At 42.6% G+C, this 23,027-nt stretch overlaps 1 protein-coding gene across 2 annotated transcripts in view; it reads left to right on the top strand.

Moving 5' to 3' along the window:
- Snx30 (sorting nexin family member 30) overlaps positions 1-23,027 on the top strand; it is a 114,923-nt gene that overhangs the window by 57,394 nt on the left and 34,502 nt on the right. For both annotated transcript variants that reach the window (XM_040737713.1, XM_005085064.4), the window contains exon 3: positions 7,408-7,518. In XM_040737713.1, coding sequence (XP_040593647.1) covers positions 7,408-7,518 — 111 coding nt within the window. The remainder of the gene's footprint in view (positions 1-7,407; positions 7,519-23,027) is intronic.

The following is a 23,027-nucleotide window of genomic DNA, read 5'->3' as shown; positions in this document are numbered from 1 at the left end:
TAAGAAAGGCTCCCACCAGAGAAGCTTCTGCTCTCTCCTCTACCCTGGCTGGTTCTGCTCTGACACCAAAAACTGATCTGGGCATGTCAGAAGAGGTGGTTAGTCTTTGGACAAGGTGGAGGTCAGGGCGATTTCCGTGGGCAGGCCTTTTCCAGGAACTTATTGCCCCGGGCATTGTATTGTTTTTAGTAAACATGTTTTTAGTAAACATTGTCTTACAGCTGCCTACTCCCAGGCTGAAGGGGAAGTGGGTCTCTGCTCAAGGTCTGGTGTTCCCACAGTTCAGTATCTCAGCTGTTCACAGGATAGATAGTGATATCTTGGAATGAGAGAAAGCACAGACGGGCCACAAGATCCTATACCCGGGACTTGCATTCTGCTGAGGTCCTCAGGGAGAGTTAGTGGTCATAGCATGAGGTGCTACAATTTTAAGCCCCTTAACCCTCCAAATGATGAATGCAATGATGATGATGATTGAGACAGGGATCACTATATGGCCCCGGCTGGCCTAGAACTCAAAGAGGTATCCCTTCTACCCCCTAAGTCTGTGTTTCTATGACTACCTCTAAGTCAGATTTCTTTTTTTTTTTTAACTTTTAAAAAATTTGTGTTTATGAATATTTGGTTACATGTATGTCTATACATAGTGTGCATGCCTGGTGCCCTTTGGAGTCAAGAAGAGGGCCTTACATCCCCTGGTACTGGGGATTCAAATGATTGTGAGCTGCCATGTGGATGCTGGGGCTCGAACCTTCATCTTCTGGAAGAGAAGTCAGTGCTTTTTAACCACTGAGCTACCTCTCTGGCCCCTGTAATACAGATTTATTCTTTTCTTTCTTTTTAAACTTTATTTATGTTTATTTTTATGTGCATTGGTGCTTTGCATGTTTGTCTGTGTGAGGGTATCGGTTCTTGGAGTTACAGACAGTTGTTAGCTGCCATGTGTGTGCTGGGAATTGAGCCCAGGTCTGGAAGAGCAGTCAGTGCTCTTAACCACTAAGCCATCTCCTCGGCCCCCTAATTTGGTTCTTGATGACACAGTACTGAGCTGAAGTTAGCTGAGACATCCAATCTCCACCACCCATTCCTTGCTCTTTGATAACTAGGTCCATACAGCACAGCCCGTGTAGTCCAGTAGCTCCTGGCCCTCTTCTCTGCAGGCTCTTAGAAAGTCATAACACCGTTACAGCCAATTATTGGACATGTAACCACATATCAATTCATTTTGTGATGGAAATTTCATTTTTTTATTTTATGTAGTTAATCTTTTGTAGAAAACTTAGAAAATGAAAGTAAGCTAAAATAATAAGATGAAAACATACTTATATAAACTCACAGTCAGAAATAACCATTGGTGATCTAGTGTGCTGTTGTCTCTCTTCTTTCATGAAAATGAACATTTGTATGTAGCCAGCTCACTGACTGCATTGCATATGTCATATAGCAAGTCCCAGGCAGCACGCTTTGCCTCACCTCTGAGACTACAGTCCTGTTCTCTTGTCCGCTGTCTTATTGTTTACTTTGCACAAAGTGCTCTAAGTATCTTGCTAATCTTTACACAGTGAAGTGAATATTGCAACTATACTTAGTTTTAAAATGGAGCTTAGACACAACGACACAAATTTAATTGCTCAGTGACATGCAGCTGATGTCTGTGGGGCTGGAGCTTGAGTCCAGAGTACATCTTTATTGTCAGTTCCAGTGGATTTGGAGTCACCCTGGAGACACACCCAGGGTTATGTCTGCTTGTTATTACCAGCTCCTTTGCTTTAGCCAGTTTCTCATCAGAGTGTAGTATAAACACTGCAAAGAGGTTTGGATATGGAGTTCAGGATCATATGTGGACATTTGATTTAGTGGCAAGGGTTTGGACTGTGGTTTGAGCAGTTTCACTGGTGTGGTTTGAAGTTGATTTTTTTTTTTTTTTTTTGGTTTTTACGAGACAGGGTTTCTCTGTATTGTTTTGGAGGCTGTCGGTCTAGCCTGGCCTCGAACTCGAGATCCGCCTGCCTCTGCCTTCCGAGTGCTGGGATTAAAGGCGTGCGCCACCACCACCCAGCTGTGGTTCGAAGTTGATACCGTGAATGGGAGGTAAGGGGAAAAGATGTGCATGTTGGTAGGTTGGCAGTTCACTTGGCAAGAACATAACATCAAGTAAGAGCAGTAACTACAAAAGAGCACTTGAATGAGAGAGAAGCTGTGTGTGTGTGTGTGTGTGTGTGTGTGTGTGTGTGTGTGTGTGTATGTTAGACAGAGTCTTGCTGACTAAACCTGCTGTGTAGTCTAGACTTGCATAGAACTCATTCTTTATCCTCTTGCCTTAGCCTCCCAAGTGCTGGAATTACAGATATGTATCACTATGTCTAGCTTACATGCTTTTATTTTTGAGGATGAAGAAGAATTAATAACGAGATGGACAAACAGGGTTGGCATAGGGAAAAGTAGACATGGGGTGAAGATTGGAGAGTAGGACTGGAGTTGCTGGGTTTGAGAGGGGATGTATGTTGAGAACAAGCGTATGTCTTGGACTCTGGTAGGAGAAGCACACTCTGCCCATTGTTCTGGGAAAAGGAAGGGGAGCTTGTCTCGTGGCAGGAAGTTAAGGGATTTTTTGCGTATATCTGCAGTTTTCTCTAGGACAGAGTGACAAGATCAGCTGGCAGGAATGAAGGGAGGTTAAGAAGTTTTCAAGGTGTCTACAGCTTTTTAATAACTGGTGATACAGGGAGTATTGAGGTTGCTTGGTGATACAGGGAATGCTGAGATTGCATGGTGATGCAGGGAAGGTTGAGGTTGTTTGGCAGTGTTAGGGACCCTGTTGTAGAGTGTGTGTTGCACTTTGATATTGCTAAGTGCTCAGGTGTTACCAGAGGACAGTCTTAACTTTTGAGTTTGTGGAAGCCAGCAGTTGCTATTTTTTTTTTTTTTTTTGGTTTTTTGAGACAGGGTTTCTCTGTATAGTTTTGGAAGCTATCCTGGAACTCACTTTGTAGACCAGGCTGGCCTCGAACTCACAGAGATCCGCCTGCCTCTGCCTCCCAAGTGCTGGGATTAAAGGCGTGTACCACCAATGCCCGGCAGTTGCTAAATTAATATAGTGTTTTGACCAGTGTCAATAAACCCACCATGGATTCTGTTGCCATTGGAGACTGCTTTTGTACCCAAATCTTTGGGTGCCCACACAATAGTCTGGAGGATAGAAACTACTCCTATGTAGGGCATTTGGTTTCCAGAGCCCTGTGCCTTTTAGGTCTGGTGGGAAGGGAGATCATTTATAGTCTGTGGGGGCAGGTGCAGACTGTCCTTCTGGGTGTTGATAGGGTGTGACTTTGGTGCTGATGTTCCAGAGATGACTAGAGAGGGATTCATATGGAACAACAGTGCTGGACTTCTAGCACTTATAGTCTCTCTGTGCTTAGTTACTGTCTCAGATCTGACTGGAGTGATGGGCGACCTCTGATGGACACTGTGGGTTACAGACATAGAGTGGAAGGATGATGAAGAGGTCTTTTCTGAGGATGGAATTGTATTAGTGTCTGTCTAGCTTTCTGTTTGCTGACATTAGAGAATAGAAACCCTGGATCTCACAGAGGAAAACTGACTATACTGGTCCCTGGAGTTTTGTTGATCGAACTGTTTTGTGAATTCCTGAGTCCTCTCTCTCTCTCAGCTCCTCTTCAGAAAGTCACAGCGATGCGTGTGGCTCACTTTCAGCGGCTTTGCAGTGTTGTGTGGTAAACTGTTGTGCTGGCCTCCCACCTGCCTCCACTGTGCTAGGCCCCCGTCCTGGTTTTTCCTGTATCTTTCTCACCTATTTCTAAGTTTTGTCATTTGATTGGTTTTTTGTTTTTTGGTTTTTACGAGACAGGGTTTCTCTGTATTGTTTCGGAGGCTATCGGTCCAGCCTGGCCTCGAACGCACAGAGATCCGCCTGCCTCTGCCTCCCGAGTGCTGGGATTAAAGGCGTGCGCCACTAGCGCCCGGCCCATTTGATTGTATTTTATGTATCAGTATACCTTTCATAGAACAAGCTGTGGTAAAAATAAAATAAATTCTGAGCCGAAAAAGAATGGTCCTTTTTGCTTCTTGGTGATATTTATCTTGCGGTATCAGACAAATATCTCCTGCTGTAGTACATACCCTATGGTGCCCAATGGAGCCTTTAAAACACACGTATTTTGGGCTGGAGAGATGGCTCAGTGGTTAAGAGCACTGACTGCTCTTCAGGAGGGCTTGCGTTCAATTTTCTGCACTCAACGTTTCAAACTCCAGTTCCAGGGGATCTGATGCTATCTCTTGGCCTCCTCAGGTACTAGACATGTAAATGGCAAGCAGACATACATGCAGGCAAAATACTCACACACTATATATGACTTGGTGGATAGAGTGTTGCCACACATGGTAAAGACCAGAATCTGAGTCCTGGAACTCAATGTAAAACTGGACATGGCAGTACATCTACAGTCCCAATGTTCCTATTGTGGGATGGAGGCTGAGGCAGGAGGATTCCCCAGAAGCTGGCATAGACAGTGCTGAACACCAAGAGATACCATCTTGGTGGGCATGGAGGGGAACACACCTTTAATCACAGCATTTGGGAGGCAGAGGCAGGTGGATCTCTGAATTCAAGGCCAGCCTGATCTACAAAGTAATTTCCAGGCCAGCCAACCAGGATTACATAGTGAAAGCCTATCTCTAAAACAAACAAACAAACAAACAAACAAACAACAAAACCCAAAACCAGGGTATCTCCAGCAGTTCTACCCTTAGGAATTTATTTTAGTGGGATTAATGTATAGAAGCCCAGTGATGTTTACTGTAACATTGTTTGTTGATTAAAAAACAGAAACAAGCCGAGCGTTGATGGCACACGCCTTTAATCCCAGCACTTGGGAGGCAGAGGCAGGAGGATCTCTGTGAGTTTGAGGCCAGCCTGGTCTACAGAGCGAGTTTCAGGACAGCCTCCAAAACAATACAGAGAAGCCCTGTCTTGAAAAACAAAACAAACCAAATCAAATCAAAACAAAAAAAATCAGAAACAACTTAAATAGGTAGTAATTATGTTATAGTCACTCAGTTGAATGTTGCATATGTGTTAAGTGATTTTAAAGGTCTGGACACAAAGGCGTCCAGGATGTATTAGAATGATACAGAAACTGAATGAATATGCATAGAAAAAATAAGTTTGTAAATTTAAATATTATCTATTTAGGACTATATCCATTTTCACTTATTATTTTTCTTGAAGTTTTTTTTTTTTTCTTCCGAGACAGGGTTTCTCTGTAGGTTTGGAGACTGTGCTGGAACTCTCTTTGAAGACCAGGCTGGCCTCAAACTCACAGAGATCCGCCTGCCTCTGCCTCCCAAGTGCTGGCATTAAAAGCATGTGCCACTACTGCCTGACTTGAAGTTTTAAAATAAACAGATATAATCTGAAGCTAGATCTCCAGATACAGAAAAATTTGAAGCAAAACACAGCTTCTACTTGTGCCTTTTGTTGTTATCAAGTATTTGGTTTCACTGAGTAGGAATGTTACATAAATGGTGGTTTGTGGAATTAATTTAATGAACATAATAAGAAATGTGGTGGATTTGATCATAGAACATTTAGGAAGGTGGCGGGAGATAAATGGTTGCCTATTCATGATGGGAACGGTTTGCTTTCCCTCATCACTGCTGACAGGTTTTCTGCTGGAGTAAGGGTCTTGAAAGTGTCTCTCTCTTGGTGTTGAGGAAACTAAGACTCAGGAGGCTCCACAGAACACAGCACAGTGTCAGTGGTGATCCTGCCATGCTGTGCCTGAGTTCATCCACAGCCCCACTTCCTCTGGGAAGCCTCCTGATAACTCAGCAGTACCTTTGTGGTATGTCCTCCCGAGTCTTCCCGCTCTGCCTGCTTTGACATGGTGAAGACTGTGTTTCCTGGATACTCAACCATGCCAGGTTCTGGATGGGGAGCTGGTGAGGTCGTTTAGGGTCAGCACCCCCCTTCCAGTTCTGCTCAGGCCAAGAGTACAGCTTTGGGGAGAATGACATCATAATCTCAGAGCCAAAAGCTGTTCACAGCCGTGTTTGGTAGATGACTCTTCCTTAGGTATTTTAAATATTTTTTTTCTGGAAGTCTTGGATTAAAACAGAATAAATTTGTAAAATGTGGCTTAGATCATTTTATCTCATATTTGAGATCGGCAACTGCTGGTACCCACACAGAGAGGAGTGATGCAACCAAGAAGAAATAACAATAAGTAAAAATCATATTTTGGTGTAACTTAATTTTATTTACTATTGATTTATTATTAAAGCGATATAGTTACATGTTAGAAAACTTTAAAAATTCATAGATCGTTGACATTTTCTGCAACACAACGGCATTTTTTCCCTAGATGTCTCCTTGTCTAGATCTAAAATGCAGTATGCTTTCAAAGTGATTGTTCTGGCAGAATATGATGGATGAAGCAAAAATCTTTTTTTTTGGTTTCACTGTGTAGCCTTCTTGAGCTGAAATTCACTATGTTGGCCAAGGCTGACTTTGAACTCACAGAGTTCTCTTGCCTCTGCCTTGAGAGCTGGGGCTGAAGGTATATACCACCATACCTGGCAGATGTCTTAGACTCTGCCTTCCACAGGAACAGTTTTCTATCATCTTTACTTAGTTGTTTCAGCAAGGCTTGTCAGCATATGTAACAGAAGGTGGAGATATCATCATTCCTTTTCATGGGTTTCAGCAGCAATATCTGAAAGTGTATTATTCTGGGGAGAAAAAACAACAGTCCTCTGAGAGTTAAGCTGGAGGAAATGAACCAAATGTTCTAGACAATTCTGAGGAATTGCTGAGTTCCATTTCCTGAGGGCAAGAAAAAAAAAAACCAAAACCAAACCAAAGATCTGATGTCCTATCTTCTCTCTCTCTCTCTCTCTCTCTCTCTCTCTCTCTCTCTCTCTCTCTCTCTCTCTCTCTCTCTCTCTCTCTCTCTCTCTCTCTCTCTCTCTCTCTCCATCCATCCATCCATCCATCCATCCATCCATCCATCCATCCATCCATCCATCCATCTATCCATCCATCTCTCCATCCATCCACCCACCCTATATTGGTTTTTGGAGACAGGGTTTCTCTTTGTAGCCTTGGCTGTCCTGGAAATCATTCTGTAGACCAGACCGGCCTTGATCTCAGAGATCTGCCTGCCTCTGCCTCCTGAGTGCTGGAATTAAAGGCATGCGCCACTATGCTGGGCTCCATCCTAGCTCCTTGACTTTGTAGCCTGCTGGTAAACTCCACCTTTTGTCTGGTGCAGGGGTGGAAGGAAGTGTGTCCTTGCCTTATTTGGTTATTCTAAAAGTGTTTTTCCCCAGCCAGAATGTATTCCTACTCACTCGTGCACATGTCCCCTCCTCTCTTCTTATTTGCAGAGCACTCGGGTGGAGTTTGACTTGCCGGAATATTCTGTTCGCAGAAGATACCAGGATTTTGACTGGTTGAGGAACAAACTGGAAGAATCGCAGCCCACTCATCTCATTCCCGTAGGTAGTAAGTCACTGCAGCTAGTTTCTTGCTTTTCCTGAATTATGTTCACACGGGTGTTGCTCAGTTTTCTGCCTCTGAAGTGATGGGCTCAGTCTGATATTATACTGAACCCTCCCACCTAGAGTGTGTGTAAGATAGAGGTGATGTGTCTGCGTCTCGGTTTCCCATCTCTATGCTCGTTTTGTAGCTAAGATGGATAGGCTTTTACTTTTTTCTCTCACCCACCCTTTTTGTTAAATAATACTAATCAGTGTCTGAGTGAGTAAGTGTGTGTGAGTGTGTGTGTGTGTGTATGTGTATGTGTGTGTGTGTGTGTGTGTGTGTGTGTGTGTGTGTGTGTGTACTGGAAGTCAGAGTACAACTTCAGGAGTTGGCTCTTGCTTCCCACCTTGTTGATGTGCGGTTGCTCTTGTTTCTGTTGCTCCGTGTACTTCTGGCAGTTGGTTTATAGGCTTCTGGGCAAGTCCCCTGTCTCTGCCTTCCATCTCAACTGAAGGAATGCTGGGATTGCAGGTGTGTACCACTTATGCTGCTTTTCACGATTCCAGGCACTGAACTTGGCCTATGAGCTTCTGCAGATATCATTTACTTACTGAGCCATCCTCCCAGGTCTCTGTCTCTGTCTCTACTATCTCTGTCTTTCTCTTATTCAGAACTGAGGATTAAGTCCAGTGACTCACACTTGCTAGGCATCTGCTCTCTACTGAGCTGGACTCCAGCCCTTTTTTTAAATTTTTATTCTGAGACAGGGTTTTACTAAGTTACCCAGGCTGGCCTTGAACTAGCAGCCAGCACCAGCCTATTGAGTATCTGGGACTACAGGCATAGGCATGTTTCATTTTTTTTTCTGGTACATGATCTTATCTTATTTCCTTTAGCTGGCCCAGAACTCATAATCTAGCCCAGGTTAGTCTCAAGCCTGTGGCAATCCTCCTGCCTCAGTCCTGTGTAAAGTTATTGTGCCTGGTTCAGAGTTTCATTTGCATTATGACATTTTTTTTATTACAAGGGGGACACCCTAACTCTTTAAAAGATTAAAGTTTGGTAGCTGGATATTCTGGTTCATACCTATAATCCTAGTACTTAGGAAGTAGATGCAGGAGGATTACTTCGAGTTGAAGGCCATCTTGGATTACATAATGAGTTCCATCTGGTCTCGGCTACGGTATGAGACAATGTCTGGAAAAAACGAACAACAACAAAAACAAAAGGATTGAAGCTTTGAGTGAGTCTCCCCAAAACTGCTTTTTCCGCTTGGCAGACACTATTCTTGAGGTTTGGCTGCCTACCAACAAGGCGAAGCTTATGCTTCAGATTGTGGCTGACAGGGGCAGGAATCTAGCACACCATTCCTTCACAACCACAGCTTTTCATTTAAAGCACAAACAAGAAAACCACTTACCCCTGTGTATTGATGCAGCATAATACGGACTCCCCGCTTACAACTCCCTGCTTTCTTTTAACAGCTGATGACTAAAAATTCAAACTGAACAGCTAACATACATATTAAGTAGTTTTCCAATGCCTCTAAGTTGAGACAATTACTATTTGGCACCCCATTTTCTTTAGTGGCTTTAGGAAAGTTTGGAGCTTAGGAATCTCCAGAGACTAGTTTATCATTCAGCAAGACCTTGTGTGAGTCATGGCCAGGGCTGCCCAGTTTTCCCGTTGCTGCTGCACCTGCCAGCCTCCTTTGCCCACCAGGGTCGGAGGAGGATGTACGTGCTGTGAACACTGAACGTTAAGAGGGTTTTGAGGTGATCTGTGTGGCCTCAGGGATCTGCGCTTCCCCCAGCTTCTCTTTTGCTACCACAAGTCCTGTCTGCTCTTTCAAGCCTGTGGCTTTCCTTTCTGCCATCCAGTCACTTAAGAACATGCCTGAAAAAGAAGCAGCCATTTTAAAGCAGTGGAACAGTCCTTAAAATAGAATCCTACGTGGCCAAATGGGCAGCTAGTGATGCTTTTTTTTTCTGAAATAAAAAAGAAATCAAAAACATATGCTTTTTATTTCAGAACAGCTTTAGGGTTATTGTGAAAACCCGAGAGCAGGTTGTCACGTACTCGACACCCAGTTGCAACATTTTACACAAATGTGAGATGCTTGTCTCACTTAGTAAACCAGTCATTATTGTTTAATAAACATTATGTACTCAAAGTACTTTATTTGGAGTTTGGGTAGTTTTGCCTAATGTCGTTTCAATTCCAGGTCACCAACCAGGACCTCCTGTTACATCTCACGGTCCTGCTCCTTTAGCTGTTTTTGCTTGCTACAGTTTCTCAGGTTTTCCTAGTTTTTGATAGCCCCAGCAGTTTTGGTGTTTGCTAGTGAGCAGGTGCTTCAGTGGATATTTGTCTGAGGGCTTTCTTGGTTAGACCATAAACGTGGAGTAAGGTGTTTTGGAGAAGAAAGAACGGTAAATTGTTAATCTGGGTCATGTGACTTGAGAGAACTGTTTTGGGGCGTTTCTGTTCCCTCTTCTCTCTGTAAGACACTTTCCCTGTAGCCCAAGCCTTGCTCCCCTCTTGGCAGCTAGTGTTTCTTGTTTTTGTTTCTTTACTTCCTTGTGATTTGGCACTTGAGAATCTAAAGCTCGAGAGTGACACCTGCTGGTGAAATGTTGTACCACTGGTCCACAGATCCTATGCAGCACTGAAGGTGTCTTCCACATCCAGGGAGGGTCCAGGCATCCTTCAGTATAATCTCTACTCCCTGGGAAGCAATGGTGGGCAGGAAAAGTGCTGTAGAAGCAGGCAGGCAGAGACTTACATTTCTTCACAAGCTCTTGATACTTACCCAACGTGGAGAGATTTCATTTTGGAAAGTATCTCCAGTTGAAATGCTCCACCTCCCACCTCAAAACCGTCTTACAGAAACTGTTGGGAGGTGTCTCTCTGCATCTAAGCCCCACTGTGTGTTCTTCACTAGAACGGGTTTGTGTAGGAGCATAGGTGGAGTGAGGGATTTTAAGGTAGACAAAGGACCTCTGCCCTGGGGAACTTAGTGTCAAATAGGGACGGAGGTGGCTAGAGCATTGGCTCAGTGATTAGGAGCATTTGCTGCTCTTGCAGGTTCTCAGCACCCCACGGTGAGTGGCTCACAACTATCCTGCTCCAGTTTGGGGTGGGATCCAGCACCCTCTTCTGGTCTCCAAAGGCAGCAGGCACACATATGAAATGTAGACATACATGTAGACAGAACACCCATACACTTAAAAGTAAAAATATTTTTTAAAAGAAATTGCCACTAAAATCTTAACAAAATGGAAACCCAGGAAAATGTACAGCAGCATACTTACTGCTTAGATTTTTGCTGTCTACTTTAAGAAAGATTTTACTTTTCATTTTAAAATTTTTATTAGACTTATTCATTTTATTTTATGTGTGTTTGTCTGCATATATGCATGTGTCATATGTGTGTGCTTGGTGTCCTAGCTGCTCAGAAGAGGTCGTTGGGTCTCTAGGGACTGGAGTTACAGATGGTTGTCAACTACTACATGGATGCTGGAACTCGAACACATATTCTCTTCAAGAGCAATGAGTGTTATTAACCATTGAGCCATCTCTCTAGCTTCCTTATTTTAATTATGTACATGTGTGTGTGTGTGCCCATGTATGTCAGGAAGGGGAGCCAGATCCCTTGGAGCTAGAGTTGCGTAGAGGTAGTTGTGAGCTGCCTGGTGTGGGTGCTGGAAACTGAACCTGGGCCTTCTGTAAGCCGTATGTACTCTTAGCCACTAAGTCTTTATATATATATATATATATATATATATATATATATATATATATATTATATTTAAATTAGAAACAAGCTTGCTACCCATGTCAGTCCCAGCTCCCTCTTCCTCCCCTCCATGCCCACTCCCCCCCAGCCCCCCACCCAGTCCCCACTCCATTCCCCAGGGAGGGTAACGTCCTCTATGGGGGATCTCTAGAGTCTGTCATTTCCTTCCAGGGAGGGCCCAGGCCCTTCCCAAAGTGTCCAAATTGAGAAAGCACCCCTCATTGTGGGATGGGTCCCCAAAGTCCATTTGTGTGCCAGGGATAAATATTGATCTACTACCCCAAAACCCCATAGATTGCCTGAGGCTCCTCACTGACACCCACATTCAGGGGGTCTGGATCAGTTCCATGCTGGTCCTCTCAGCTATCAGTCTGGGGTCCAAGATCTCCCCCTTGTTCAGGTCGGCTTTTTCTCTGGAATTCACCAGTCCAGTTGTGACCCCTTTGCTCATCACTCCTCCCTCTCTGTCACTGGGTTCCAGGAGTTCAGTTCAGTGTTTACCTGTGGGTGTCTGCCTTTGCTTCCATCAGTCACTGGATGGAGGTTCTAAGATGGTATGTAAGATAGTCGTCAAAATCATTATTAGGGAGGGACATTTAAAGTTAGTCTCTCCACTACTGCTTAGTTTGCCAGTTGGTGTCATCCTTGTAGATCTCTGGAGTTCTCATTAGTGCCTGATCTCCCCTCAAACCTAGAATGGCTCCCTCTATTATGGTATCTCTCATCCTGCTCTCCTCTATTCTTCCCAACTCAACCTTCCTGCTCTCCCATGTCCTCCTCTCCCTTCCTCTTGTCTCCCTCTCTTTTTCCTGGCTCCCTTGCCCCTCCCCCACCCTGTGCTCTCGATCTGCTCAGGAGATCTTGCCTCGTTCCACCTTCTCTGGGGTACCATGTATATCTCTCTTAGGGTCCTTCCTGTTTCCATGCCTCTCTGGCAGTGGGACTGTAGACAGGTGCTCCCATAATTCATGTCTAAAATCCATATATGAGTGAGTACATACCATGTTTGTCTTTTTGTGACTGGGTTACCTCACTCAGGATGGTTTCTTCTAGTGCTATCCATTTGCCTGCAAATTTCAGGATTCCATTTTTTTTCCTGCTGAATAGTATTCCATTGTGTAAATGTACCAAATTTTCTCTATCCACTCTAAAGTTGAGGGGTGTCTAGGTTGCTTCCAGGTTCTGGCTATTACAAATAGTGCTGCTATAAACATAGTGGAACAGATGTTCTTGTATGAATGTGCATCTTTTGGGTATATGCCTAAGAGTGGAATTGCTGGGTCTTGTGGTAGACTGATTCCCATTTTCCTGAGGAATCTCCATACCGATCTCCAAAGTAGCTGTACAAGTTGGCACTCCCACCAGCAGTGGAGGATGTTCTCCTTTCTCCACATCCTCTCCAGCATAAAGTGTCATTAGTGTTTTTGATTTTGGCCATTCTGGCCGAAGTGATATGGTATCTCAGAGTTGTTTTGATTTGCATTTCACTGATTGCTAGGGATGTTGAGCACTTTCTTAAGTGTCTCTCAGCCATTTTCATCTCCTCTATTGAGAATTCTCTATTTAGTTCTGTAGCCCACTTTTTAATTGGATCCTTTAGTGCTTTGGAGACTTGCTTCTTGAGCTCTTTGTAGATTTTGGAGATCAGCCCTCTGTCAGATGTGGGGTTAGTGAATATCTTTTCCCATTCTATGGGCTGCCTTTTTGTCTTTTTGACTGTGTCCTTTGCCTTGCAGAAGCTTCTCAGCTTTAGCAGGTCTCATTTATTAATTGTTGATCTCAGTGTCTGTGCTACTGGTGTTATGCTCAGGAAGTGGTCTCTTGTACAAATTTGTTCAAGGGTACTTCCCACTTTCTCTTCTAACAGGTTCAGTGTCACTGGATTTGTTGAGGTCTTTAATCCATTTGGACTTAATAAATTATGTGCATGGCGATAGACATGGATCTGTCTGCAGTCTTTTACATGCCAGCATCCAGTTATGCCAGCACCTTTGTTGAAGGTACCTTCTTTTTTCCATTGTATAATTTTAGCTTCTTTGTCAAAAACAAAGTGTCCATATGTGCGTAGGTTAATATCAGGGTTTTCTATTCGATTCCATTGGTCTGTCTATTTTTGTGCCAATACAAAGCCGTTTTCAGGACTATAGCTCTATAATAGAGCTTGAAGTCAGGGATTGTGATGCCTCTGGACTTTGCCTTGTTGAACAGGGTGGTTTTGGCTATTCTTTCAAGTTCTGTGAAGAATTGTGCTGGGATTTCAACGGAGATAGCATTGAATCTGTAGATTGCTTTTGGCAAGATTGTCATTTTTACTGTGTTGATCCTACTTATCCAAGAGCGTGGGAGATCTCTCCATTTTCTGGTGTCTTCTTTAATTTCTTTCTTTAAAGACTCAAAGTTCTTGCAATACAGGTCTTTCACTTGTTTGGTTAGGGTTACCCCTAGGCAATTGTAAAGGGTGCTGTTTCTCTGATTTCTTGCTCCTCCCTTTTATTGTCTGTATATAGTAGGGCTACTGATTTTCTTGAGTTGATCTTGTATCTTGCCACTTTGCTGAAGGTATTTATCAGCTGCAGGAGTTCCCTGGTAGAGTTTTTAGGGTCACTTGTGTAAACTATTATATCATCTGCAAATAGTGAAAGTTTGACTTATTCCTTTCCAATTTGTTTTCCCTTGATCTCCTTTTGTTGTCTTATTGCTCTGGCTAGACCTTAAAGCACAATATTGAAGAGGTATGAAGAGAGTGGACAGCCGTGTCTTGTTCCTGATTTTAGAGGAATTGCTTTGAGTTTCTCTCCATTTAGTTTGAAGTTGGCTGTTGGTTTGCTGTATATAGCTTTTTTTATGTTTATGTATGTTCCTGTTATCCCCGATCTCTCCAAGACCTTTATCATGAAGGGGTGTTGGATTTTGTCAAGGGCTTTTTCAGCATCTAGTGAGATGATCATATAATTTTTGTTTCTCAACTTGTTTATATGGTGGATTACATTGATGGATTTTCATATGTTGAACCTTCCCTGCATCTCTGGGATGAAATCTACTTGATCATGGTGGGTGAGTTTTCTGATGTGTTCTTGGATTCGATTTGCCAGTATTTTATTGAGTATTTTTGCATCAATGTTCATGAGGGATATTGGTCTGAAGTTCTCTTTCTTAGTTGTGTCTTTGTGTGGCTTGGGTATCAAGGTTATTGAAGCCTCGTAAAAGGAGTTTGGCAAAGACCCTTCTGCTTCTATTGCATGGAATACTTTGAGGAGAATTGGTATAAGCTGATCTTTGAATTTCTGGTAGAATTCTGCACTGAGGCCATCTGGCCCTGGGCTTTTTTGGTTGGGAGACTTTTGATGATTGTTTCTATTTCCATAGGGGTTATAGGTCTATTTAAATTGCTTATCTGTTCTTGATTTAATTGTGGCAGGTGATATCTATCTAGAAAGTTGTCCATTTCCTTTAAATTTTTGAATTTTGTAGAGTGCAGCTTTTCAAAGTATGCCCTGATGATTCTCTGTCTGTTGTTATGTCCCCCTTTTCATTTCTGATTTTGTTAATTTGCATGTTTACATTCTGCCGTTTCCTGAGTTTGGATAAAGGCTTGTCTATCTTGTTGATTTTCTCAAAGAACCAACTCTTCATTACACATTGATTCTTTGTATCGTTTTCCTAGTTTCTACTTTATTGAATTCAGCCCTCAATTTGATTATTTCCTGGCGTCTACTCCTCCTGGGTGAGTTTGCTTCTTTTTGTTCTAGAGCTTTCAGTTGTGCTGTTAATTCTCTAGTGTGACTATTCTCCAGTTTCTTCATGTGGGCACTTAGTGTTATGAACTTGCCTCGCAGCACTGCTTTCAAAGTGGCCCATAAATTTGAGTATGTTGTGTTTTCATTCTCATTGAATTCTAGGAGGTCTTTAATTTCTTTTTTATTTCTTCTGTGACCCAGGAGTGGCACAATTGGGCATTATTCAATTTCCATGAGTTTGTAGGGTTTTTGCAACTTGTGTTGTTGGTGAACTCTAACTTTAAAGCATGGTGGTCTGTTAAGATACATGGAGTTATTCCAGTTTTTTGTACCTGTTGAGGTTTTCTATGTTACCAAATATGAGGTCGTTTTTTGAGAAGGTTCCATGTGGTTCTGAGAAGAAGGTATATTCTTTTGTGTTTAGATGGAATGTTCTGTAGATGTCAGTCAAACCCAATTGGGTCATAACTTCTATTAGTTCCTTTGTTTCTTTGTTAAGTTTCTGTCTGGTAATCCTGTCTAGTGGTGAGAGTGGTAGTGTTACAGTCTCCCACTATAAGTGTGTGAGGTTTTATATGTGGTTTGAGTTTTAGTAATATCTCTTTTACGAATGTGGGTGCCTTTGTATTTGGGGCATAGATGTTCAGAATTGAGACTTCATCTTGGTGGATTTCTGTGATGAATATGAAATGACCTTCTTCATCTCTTTTGATTGATTTCAGTTTAAAGTCTAGTTTGTTAGATATTAGGATTGCTACCCCTGCTTGTTTCTTGGGTCCATTTGATTGGAAAATCTTTTCCCAACCCTTAACTATGAGGTAACATCTGTCTTTGAAGCTTAGGTATGTTTTTTATATGCAGCAGAAGGATGGATTCTGTCTTTGAATCTATTCTGTTAGCCTGTGCCTTTTTATGGGTAAGTTAAGACCATTAATATTGAGGGATATTAATGACCTTTGATTGCTCATTCTTATTTGTTTTGGGATGGCTGATGGTGGTGGAATTGTGTATAGATTTCCACCCCTTTTCTCTTTTGGCTGTTGGTAAAGTGGGATTATCTATTACCTATGTTTGTCTGGTTGTAGCTAACTTCTTTGGATTGGAGTTTTCCTTCTACAACTTTCTGTAGGGCTGGGTTAGTGGATATGTATTGTTGAAATCTAGTTTTGTCATGGAATATCTTGTTTTCTCCATCTATATTAATTGAAAGCTTTGCTGGGTATAGTAGTCTGGGCTGGCATCTGTGGTCTCTTAGTGTTGATAGAATATCTATCCAGGACCTTCTGGTTTTCATAGTTTCCATGGAGAAGTCAGGTGTAATTCTGATAGGTTTGTCTTTATATGTTATTTGACCTTTTTCTTTAGCTGCTCTAAGTATTCTTTCTTTATTCTGTATGCTTGATTATTATGTGGCGAGGGAACTTTTTTGTGGTCAACTCTATTTGGTGTTCTGTAAGCTTCTTGTACCTTCATTAGCATGTCTTTTTTTTAGGTTGGGAAAGTTTTCTTCTATGATCTTGTTGAATATGTTTTCTGTCCCTTTGAGTTGGGTTTCTTCACCTTCTTCTATACCTATTATTCTTAGGTTTGGTCTTTTAACAGTGTCCCATATTTCCTGGATGTTTTGTGCTAGGGATTTGTTGGACTTAAGATTTTCTTTGGTCAGTGAATCTATTTCTCCTAGTGTGTCTTCAACACCTGAGATTCTCTCTTCGATCTCTTGTATTCTCTTGGTTATGCTTGGATCTGTAGTACTTGACCATTTCTCCAGTTTTTCTATTTCCAGCATTCCTTCAGACCGTGTGTGTATTTTTTTTTTTTATTGTCTCCATGTCAGCTCTCAACCCTTGCACTGTTTGGATTTTTTTTTTTTTGTAATTTTTGCTTCGTGTTTTCCTCCCTTTCTTGCATTTGTTGGAATTTTTGGTTTGCTTTTTTCTTCCGTATCTTTAAGGGATTTTCTCATATCCTCTTTGAGGGTGTTTTTAAGGTCATTCCCTTCTGCTTCATCTGTACTGGGGTGTTCAGGTCTTGCTGGTGTAGAATCTCTAGAATCTGGTGGTGTCATATTTGTTTTTCGGTTGCTGAGTGTGTTCTTATATTTTCCCATCGCTTCTTCCAGTGGGTGTAGAAAGAGCTTCTTCCTCTCCTGGTGGGCAGGCAATCAGGGTTCCCTTTCGGTAGGCGCAAGCAAATCCAATACTCTTCTGGCCTCTGCTCTCTGCTTTCTGCTCTCTGTTCTCTGTCCTCTGTCCTGAGTGCGGGCAGGAGTGGACCATCTCTCTCTGCAGGCTCCTGGTTGCTTGGTCAGCAGTCTAGGGCTAGTCAACCTGGCTACAGTTCCCAGGTCAGGGGATCTGAGAGAGGGCAAGTGGGAGGGATTCGGGTCTAAGATGGGGACCCAGAGCTCACCTCTGGCCTCTGCCCTGAGTGTGGGCAGAGGTGAACCAGCTCTCTCTGCAGGCTCCTGGTTGCTTGGTGGGCAGTCTGGGGGCAAGTCGACCTGGCTGCTGCCACTAAGCCTTTTTGGCCCCATGTTTCTGTCTTTTCAAAAGTCTTACTGAAGCTACATATGTACAGTCTCCTCATTTGAATTTACAGTCCATCACTTTTAGTACATTCATATTTGTGGAACACCTCTCCTCACCTGTCACCATCCTCTCCCTCCATCCTGGTGACCTCTTCTCTGCCTCCTTTCTGACACTCAGCATGTTCCCCCACAGTGAAGCACCAGTTAGCACTTCCTTCTTACTGCAAGGTAATGGTCTATGTGTAAACATACTGCATTCTGTCTGCCTGTTCACCCATGAATGGAATGTCATTTGTTTTCTTCTTTGATTGTTACGCACAAACTGCTACGGACATTGTGTAGCATAAGACTTCCTGTAGCCAAGTGTTTTTATATTGGATATATACCTAGGAGTATAATTGCTAAATTATATGTTATTTGGTATTTAACCATTTGAGGTACTGCCGGGTATTTGACATTCCCTCACATTGTGCATGAGTTCTGGTTTCTCCATGTCTTCACAAACAATGGTTATTGTCTGTCTTTAATTATAGCTATTCTAGTGGGTGTGAGGTGGCAGCAGATTGTGATTTTAATTTGCATTTGCCTGAGAGCTTTGATGTTCTTGGCAGATATTTGCATGTCTCCTTGGAGAAATGCCTGTTCAGATTCTTTGCCCATTTAATTTTTAAAGATTTATTTTATTTTTAATTATGTGTATGTGTGTGTATGTGTATGTGTGAGTGCCAGCGCCCTTGGAGGCCAGAGGTATGGATGTCCCTGGAGCTGGAGTTTTAGGGCAGTTTTGTGTCACCAGACATGGGTGCTAGGAATCAACTCTTCAAGAGTAGAATGTGTTCTAAACCTTCAGCCATCTATCTCTCTAGCCCCTTTTTATCCCCTTAAAAATTAAGTTTTTTTTCTTTCATTTTTTATCGAAAAGAACTTTAGAATCTATTTGAATCTGTTGGGAAACTTAGGGACGAGTAGTCTTGGGGCATCTGTCAATCTACCTCTCTCTGCATCTTAAATCAGCTGTGGTTAAACGTGTCTGAGAGTCTGCACTCTCTAACTTGACTGATTAGGTTAGGAGTGTGGAGGTAAAACCATCTCTCACAGGACCCCAAGTTCATCTCCAGTTCCTCCTGGGGTGGGGTAGGGATTACCATGTCCCTTAGACATCGCTGAAGGCAGGGAAGTTGTAGGCAGTTAACAATGGCTCTGGAAAAGCACCTGGATGCTGGACTTGGTTCTCCTCATGAACTGTAATGTACCTGCTTTGTTTCTAGTCTCCATGACTTCAGACTTGTCATCTTTGGTGGACTCTGGTGGAAAAAACCAATTTCCTGCTTCTTAGACCCACCCTTTTCTTTTTTCCTGAGGAGAACCACAGGATGACTTTTCATAAATCGATTGACTTTTTCCTTTTAGTCTTTTCTACTTTGTTTTCACAAATCCTCACCTGCTTAAAGCATCCTGTCATTGTAACCCCCCCCACCTTCCATAGCCCCATGGTTCTGAGGGTTGAACACAGTACCTCACACATACTGAGCATGTGCTCTCACCACTGAGCGGCATCCTAAACCGTTAATTGTACATGTATTGCTAGACTTCTTCATCACTGACAAATACCAGACAGAAACAATTTAAAAGGAGAAAGGTGCATTTTGACTTATAGTTTCAAACCATGGTTGTCTGGATCCATTACTCTGAGCCTGAGGCATGGCAGAGCATCACAGCATTGGGAGTGTGTGGCTGAAGCTGCTCATCTCATAGCAGTCAGGGAGCAGAGCAGAGATAGGAAAGGACCAGCAGCCAGGTATAACCCCCATAGACATGCCCCTCCAGTGACCTGCTTCCTTCAGCCAGTTGCCACCTCTAAAGTTTCTGTCACCTTCCCAAATAGCACTGACGCCTGTGGACAAGCCTTTCACATGTGAGTCTATAGGAGGCATTTCAGATTCAAAAACAACCCCTTGAGGTCTTGTGGTAGGTTCTCTCTCTCTCTCTCTCTCTCTCTCTCTCTCTCTCTCTCTCTCTCTCTCTCTCTCTCTCTCTCTCTCTCTCTCTCTCTCTCTCTCTCTCTCTATTGTTTTGGAGGCTGGCCTGGAACTCTGTAGACAAGGCTGGCCTTGGACTCACCTGCCTCTGCCTCCCGAGTGCTGGGATTAAAGGTGTGCGCCACCAACCCCGGCCTCTTTTTTTTTTTTTATTGCTTTCTTCCTCTGGAATTTTAAAAGCAGAAGGAAGTAACCACGTGGGCTGGGAGCTGGGTGTGTATGGAGTGTGCTTGCCATCTGTAAAGACAAGTTATTCTTTTTACTATGTAATGGAGACATCAGAAAATCTCAAATTGAGACAATTTTCCCCACACTGTTTCTTTGTAAGTCATATAATTGATGTACATTAAAGTCTTGTACATTTTACAGGTGGACAATTTCAGGAGTGTGTCACCACAGCCATGACAGTAAACATACCTACCTCCTTCAGAAGTGTCCCTGTGTTTGTGAACACTTAATATAATATATCCCATAACAAATTTTAAAAGTATAATATTTGTATTTAGTTGAGAACTAAAATTGCATCTCCTTTTGGTCTATTTTCTTTTTTATTTCTTTCTTGGCAGTACTGGTGATCAAACCTAGGGCCTCATACTTTCCATCAAGCTACCGCCTGAGCTCTTTCATAGAACATACTTAAGTGCACACCATATTGTCCACGAGAGGCGACATTCGTTGCGCATATGATTTAGCAGCTCCCTATGTGCTCCTTTCCCACCCCAGGCAACCACCATGCTTTGCTTTGCTTCTGTGTGTGCCAGAGGCCTTACCCATGCTTTGTTTACTTGCTACATGGCCGGCAGATGGCATGATTAGATGGGCATGTGTAGGCTTGGGAGATGATGTGCATACATCTATTAAACACTTTGGTTTGAATTCTATTTGAAAATTGAATGTTTGCTTTTCCTCAAGGAGGAAGGATGCATTTGATATGCAGCTTTATTCTTACTGGAGTTAATGAGAATTTGTATTGCAACAACTGTTTTCCCCAGTTTGAAATGGTAAAATGACTCCATTTTCTAGCCCAGTCCCTGATGTTTTTCTGTTGGCTTAGTAGCTGCACATGAATTTACTGATTTTTTAACTATCATCTGCCACTCCACAGCCCCTCAGTAAGCACCCTGCTGGCCACTCAGGCCATGGCCTGGTGGGGCTTCCAGTTTCGGAGCCCTGGCACTGCCGTGGCTGCAATGTGTGGATTTAATTGAGTCTCCATCATTGATAAATAAGACTCAGGAGTCAAAGACTGGGGGTGAAAACCTGCTAGCTCAGAGAGGCTGAGTAGCAACTATCTAACTGGCCTTGATTTTTGGCTGGAGACACCACAGAGTCATGTCTCTTCCCTTATCCCAGAACCAAGAGGAAGATCAAACTCAAGTCCCTGTCCTCTCCTTCCTTTGTGTCTCCTCTATCCAAATAGCTGGTTTCTCTATGGCTAATTCCGGTCAGCTAGCCCCTGGCTCTGATCCCTGATTCAAGCTATAACTTTATTGGCCAGTCTTAGGAGTGTCAGAGTGCCATCAAAATATTCCACAACAAATCTCTCTTTGAAATAAAACATTTACACATGTGTGTGGTATCTGCCACATGTATACAGGTGCCCATGGAGACTGGAAGAGGGCTTTGGGTCCCCTGGAGGTGCAGTTACAGACAATTGTGAGATACACGATGTGAATGCTGGGAACCAAATTCTTGTCCTCTGCAAGAGCAGCAAGTGTTCTTGCCTGACAAGCCGTTTCTTTAGCACCCTCCCCCTTCTGAGGTACTTTAGCTTACTCAGTAAGGAAGTTAATAGTAAAATATTGATTGAACTTGCAAGTACTTTGAATTAAACTAAGGTTGGCAATTATCCTTCTTAATGGCATGGCTTTTAATCTTGGTGCTTTTTTATTTGGCAGTGATTCTTGTGTTGGAGCGGGGTTTTCTGTTAAGTTGGTAAGGGTAGGAAGGGGCAGGTTTGAGTGATGAATTGGGTGAGCAGTAAGCCTTTATGAATTCAGGAAGAGCTCTGATTCTGACAAGAAGTTGGCCAATCCACGAATGAGCAGTGTGTGTAGATTTCCTACTTAGAAATAAGCTTATTTGTGGCAATGTACTGGAAATACACTTTTATTTCAGATGACAGGCCAGATTTAAGCTAAAACCACATAAAACATATACCTCCAAGTCTCAGGAGCTATATATAATGTCAGTGTTTCAAAATTAAACCAATGGATTATTGTAATAACTTGCAAGTAGGATTTTTGGGTAAATTCCTACATATATCTATCTTCACAAATATTTAGGATTGTTTGTTTTTGAGATAGGGAACTGTTATGTAGCCCATGCTGGCCAATGTAACCCAGCATGGCCTCAGGTTTGTCTTGCCTTAGTCTTCTGAATGCTGAGGTTACACATGTGTGCCACCACATCTAAGTTCATTACCATTTTGATCATTTCCCTAGTAATTATGATGGGCATCTTTCCAGGTGCTCCTTGGCTGTTTGTAGGTTTTGGGAAAAATCACCAACATTATCGCTCCATCACTGAGCCTTATCATCACCCCTATTCCCTCATTTTAAAAAAAATGTGTTTTGAAACATTTTAAAAGTCAAGCACTGTTGGTTTTTATTGTATATAATCATTGTATATAGTACTGTGGTACATACAGGTACATGTTCCCCACTGGGCATATCAACCTCCCTGCCTTCATTAGTCCCCTTTACTCCCTTGTACAATTTCATGTCATCTATACATATGTGATTTTACTCGTGTGTGTTTAAAATCTAGGAGCCACATACAGGAGAAAACATGTGATACTTGTTTTTCTGGGACTGACTTGATTGACTTACTGTGGTTAGTAATCTCCAGTTGCTTGTAAAGACAAAACTCCTTTATGGCCGAAGAAGACTCACTGTATACAGCACAATCTTCATCCATTTTTCCACGCGTTCCCTAGTTTAGCTGTTGTGAGTAGTCCATGTGGTACCTGGCTTAGAGTATTTCTGGCAAATACTCAGTTGTGTAACAGGGTTACTTAGCCGATCCTGTTTGGTTTGTATTGTACAGATTTTATGCATGGATTAAACACATTAGTAATTAACTCTGAGTCACCAATAATGCATCGGTTTCACATTAAGGAAAGAAAGAAAACTGCTTCTCCTTGGTGTCATTTATCCAAGAGCGAGCCCATATTTGAATTCTCTACTTCATGCTCCTTGTGCCTTCTGTCCTTTGTTGTGTGATCTGAATCTGTGTCTGCCTGAAGGCTCTCTTTGTGAATCTGTCCCTGGGTCTGGGTCTTCTGTCTGTCTGTGTGTGTCTGTCAGTTGTAAGAGATGTGTGTCTGTGCTTAAACAAAGGGTTTCACTCTGTCTTTCTTGAACAACACAGAAAGCATCACATGGGAAGGAATGGGGAACTCTACAGACATCTTTAA

The sequence above is a fragment of the Mesocricetus auratus genome, unplaced genomic scaffold, assembly GCF_017639785.1.
Source record: "Mesocricetus auratus isolate SY011 unplaced genomic scaffold, BCM_Maur_2.0 Super-Scaffold_6730, whole genome shotgun sequence".
Lineage (NCBI taxonomy): Eukaryota > Metazoa > Chordata > Mammalia > Rodentia > Cricetidae > Mesocricetus > Mesocricetus auratus.
The sequence above is the reverse complement of the archived record's forward strand: the minus strand, read 5'-3'. Positions and strand labels throughout refer to the sequence as shown.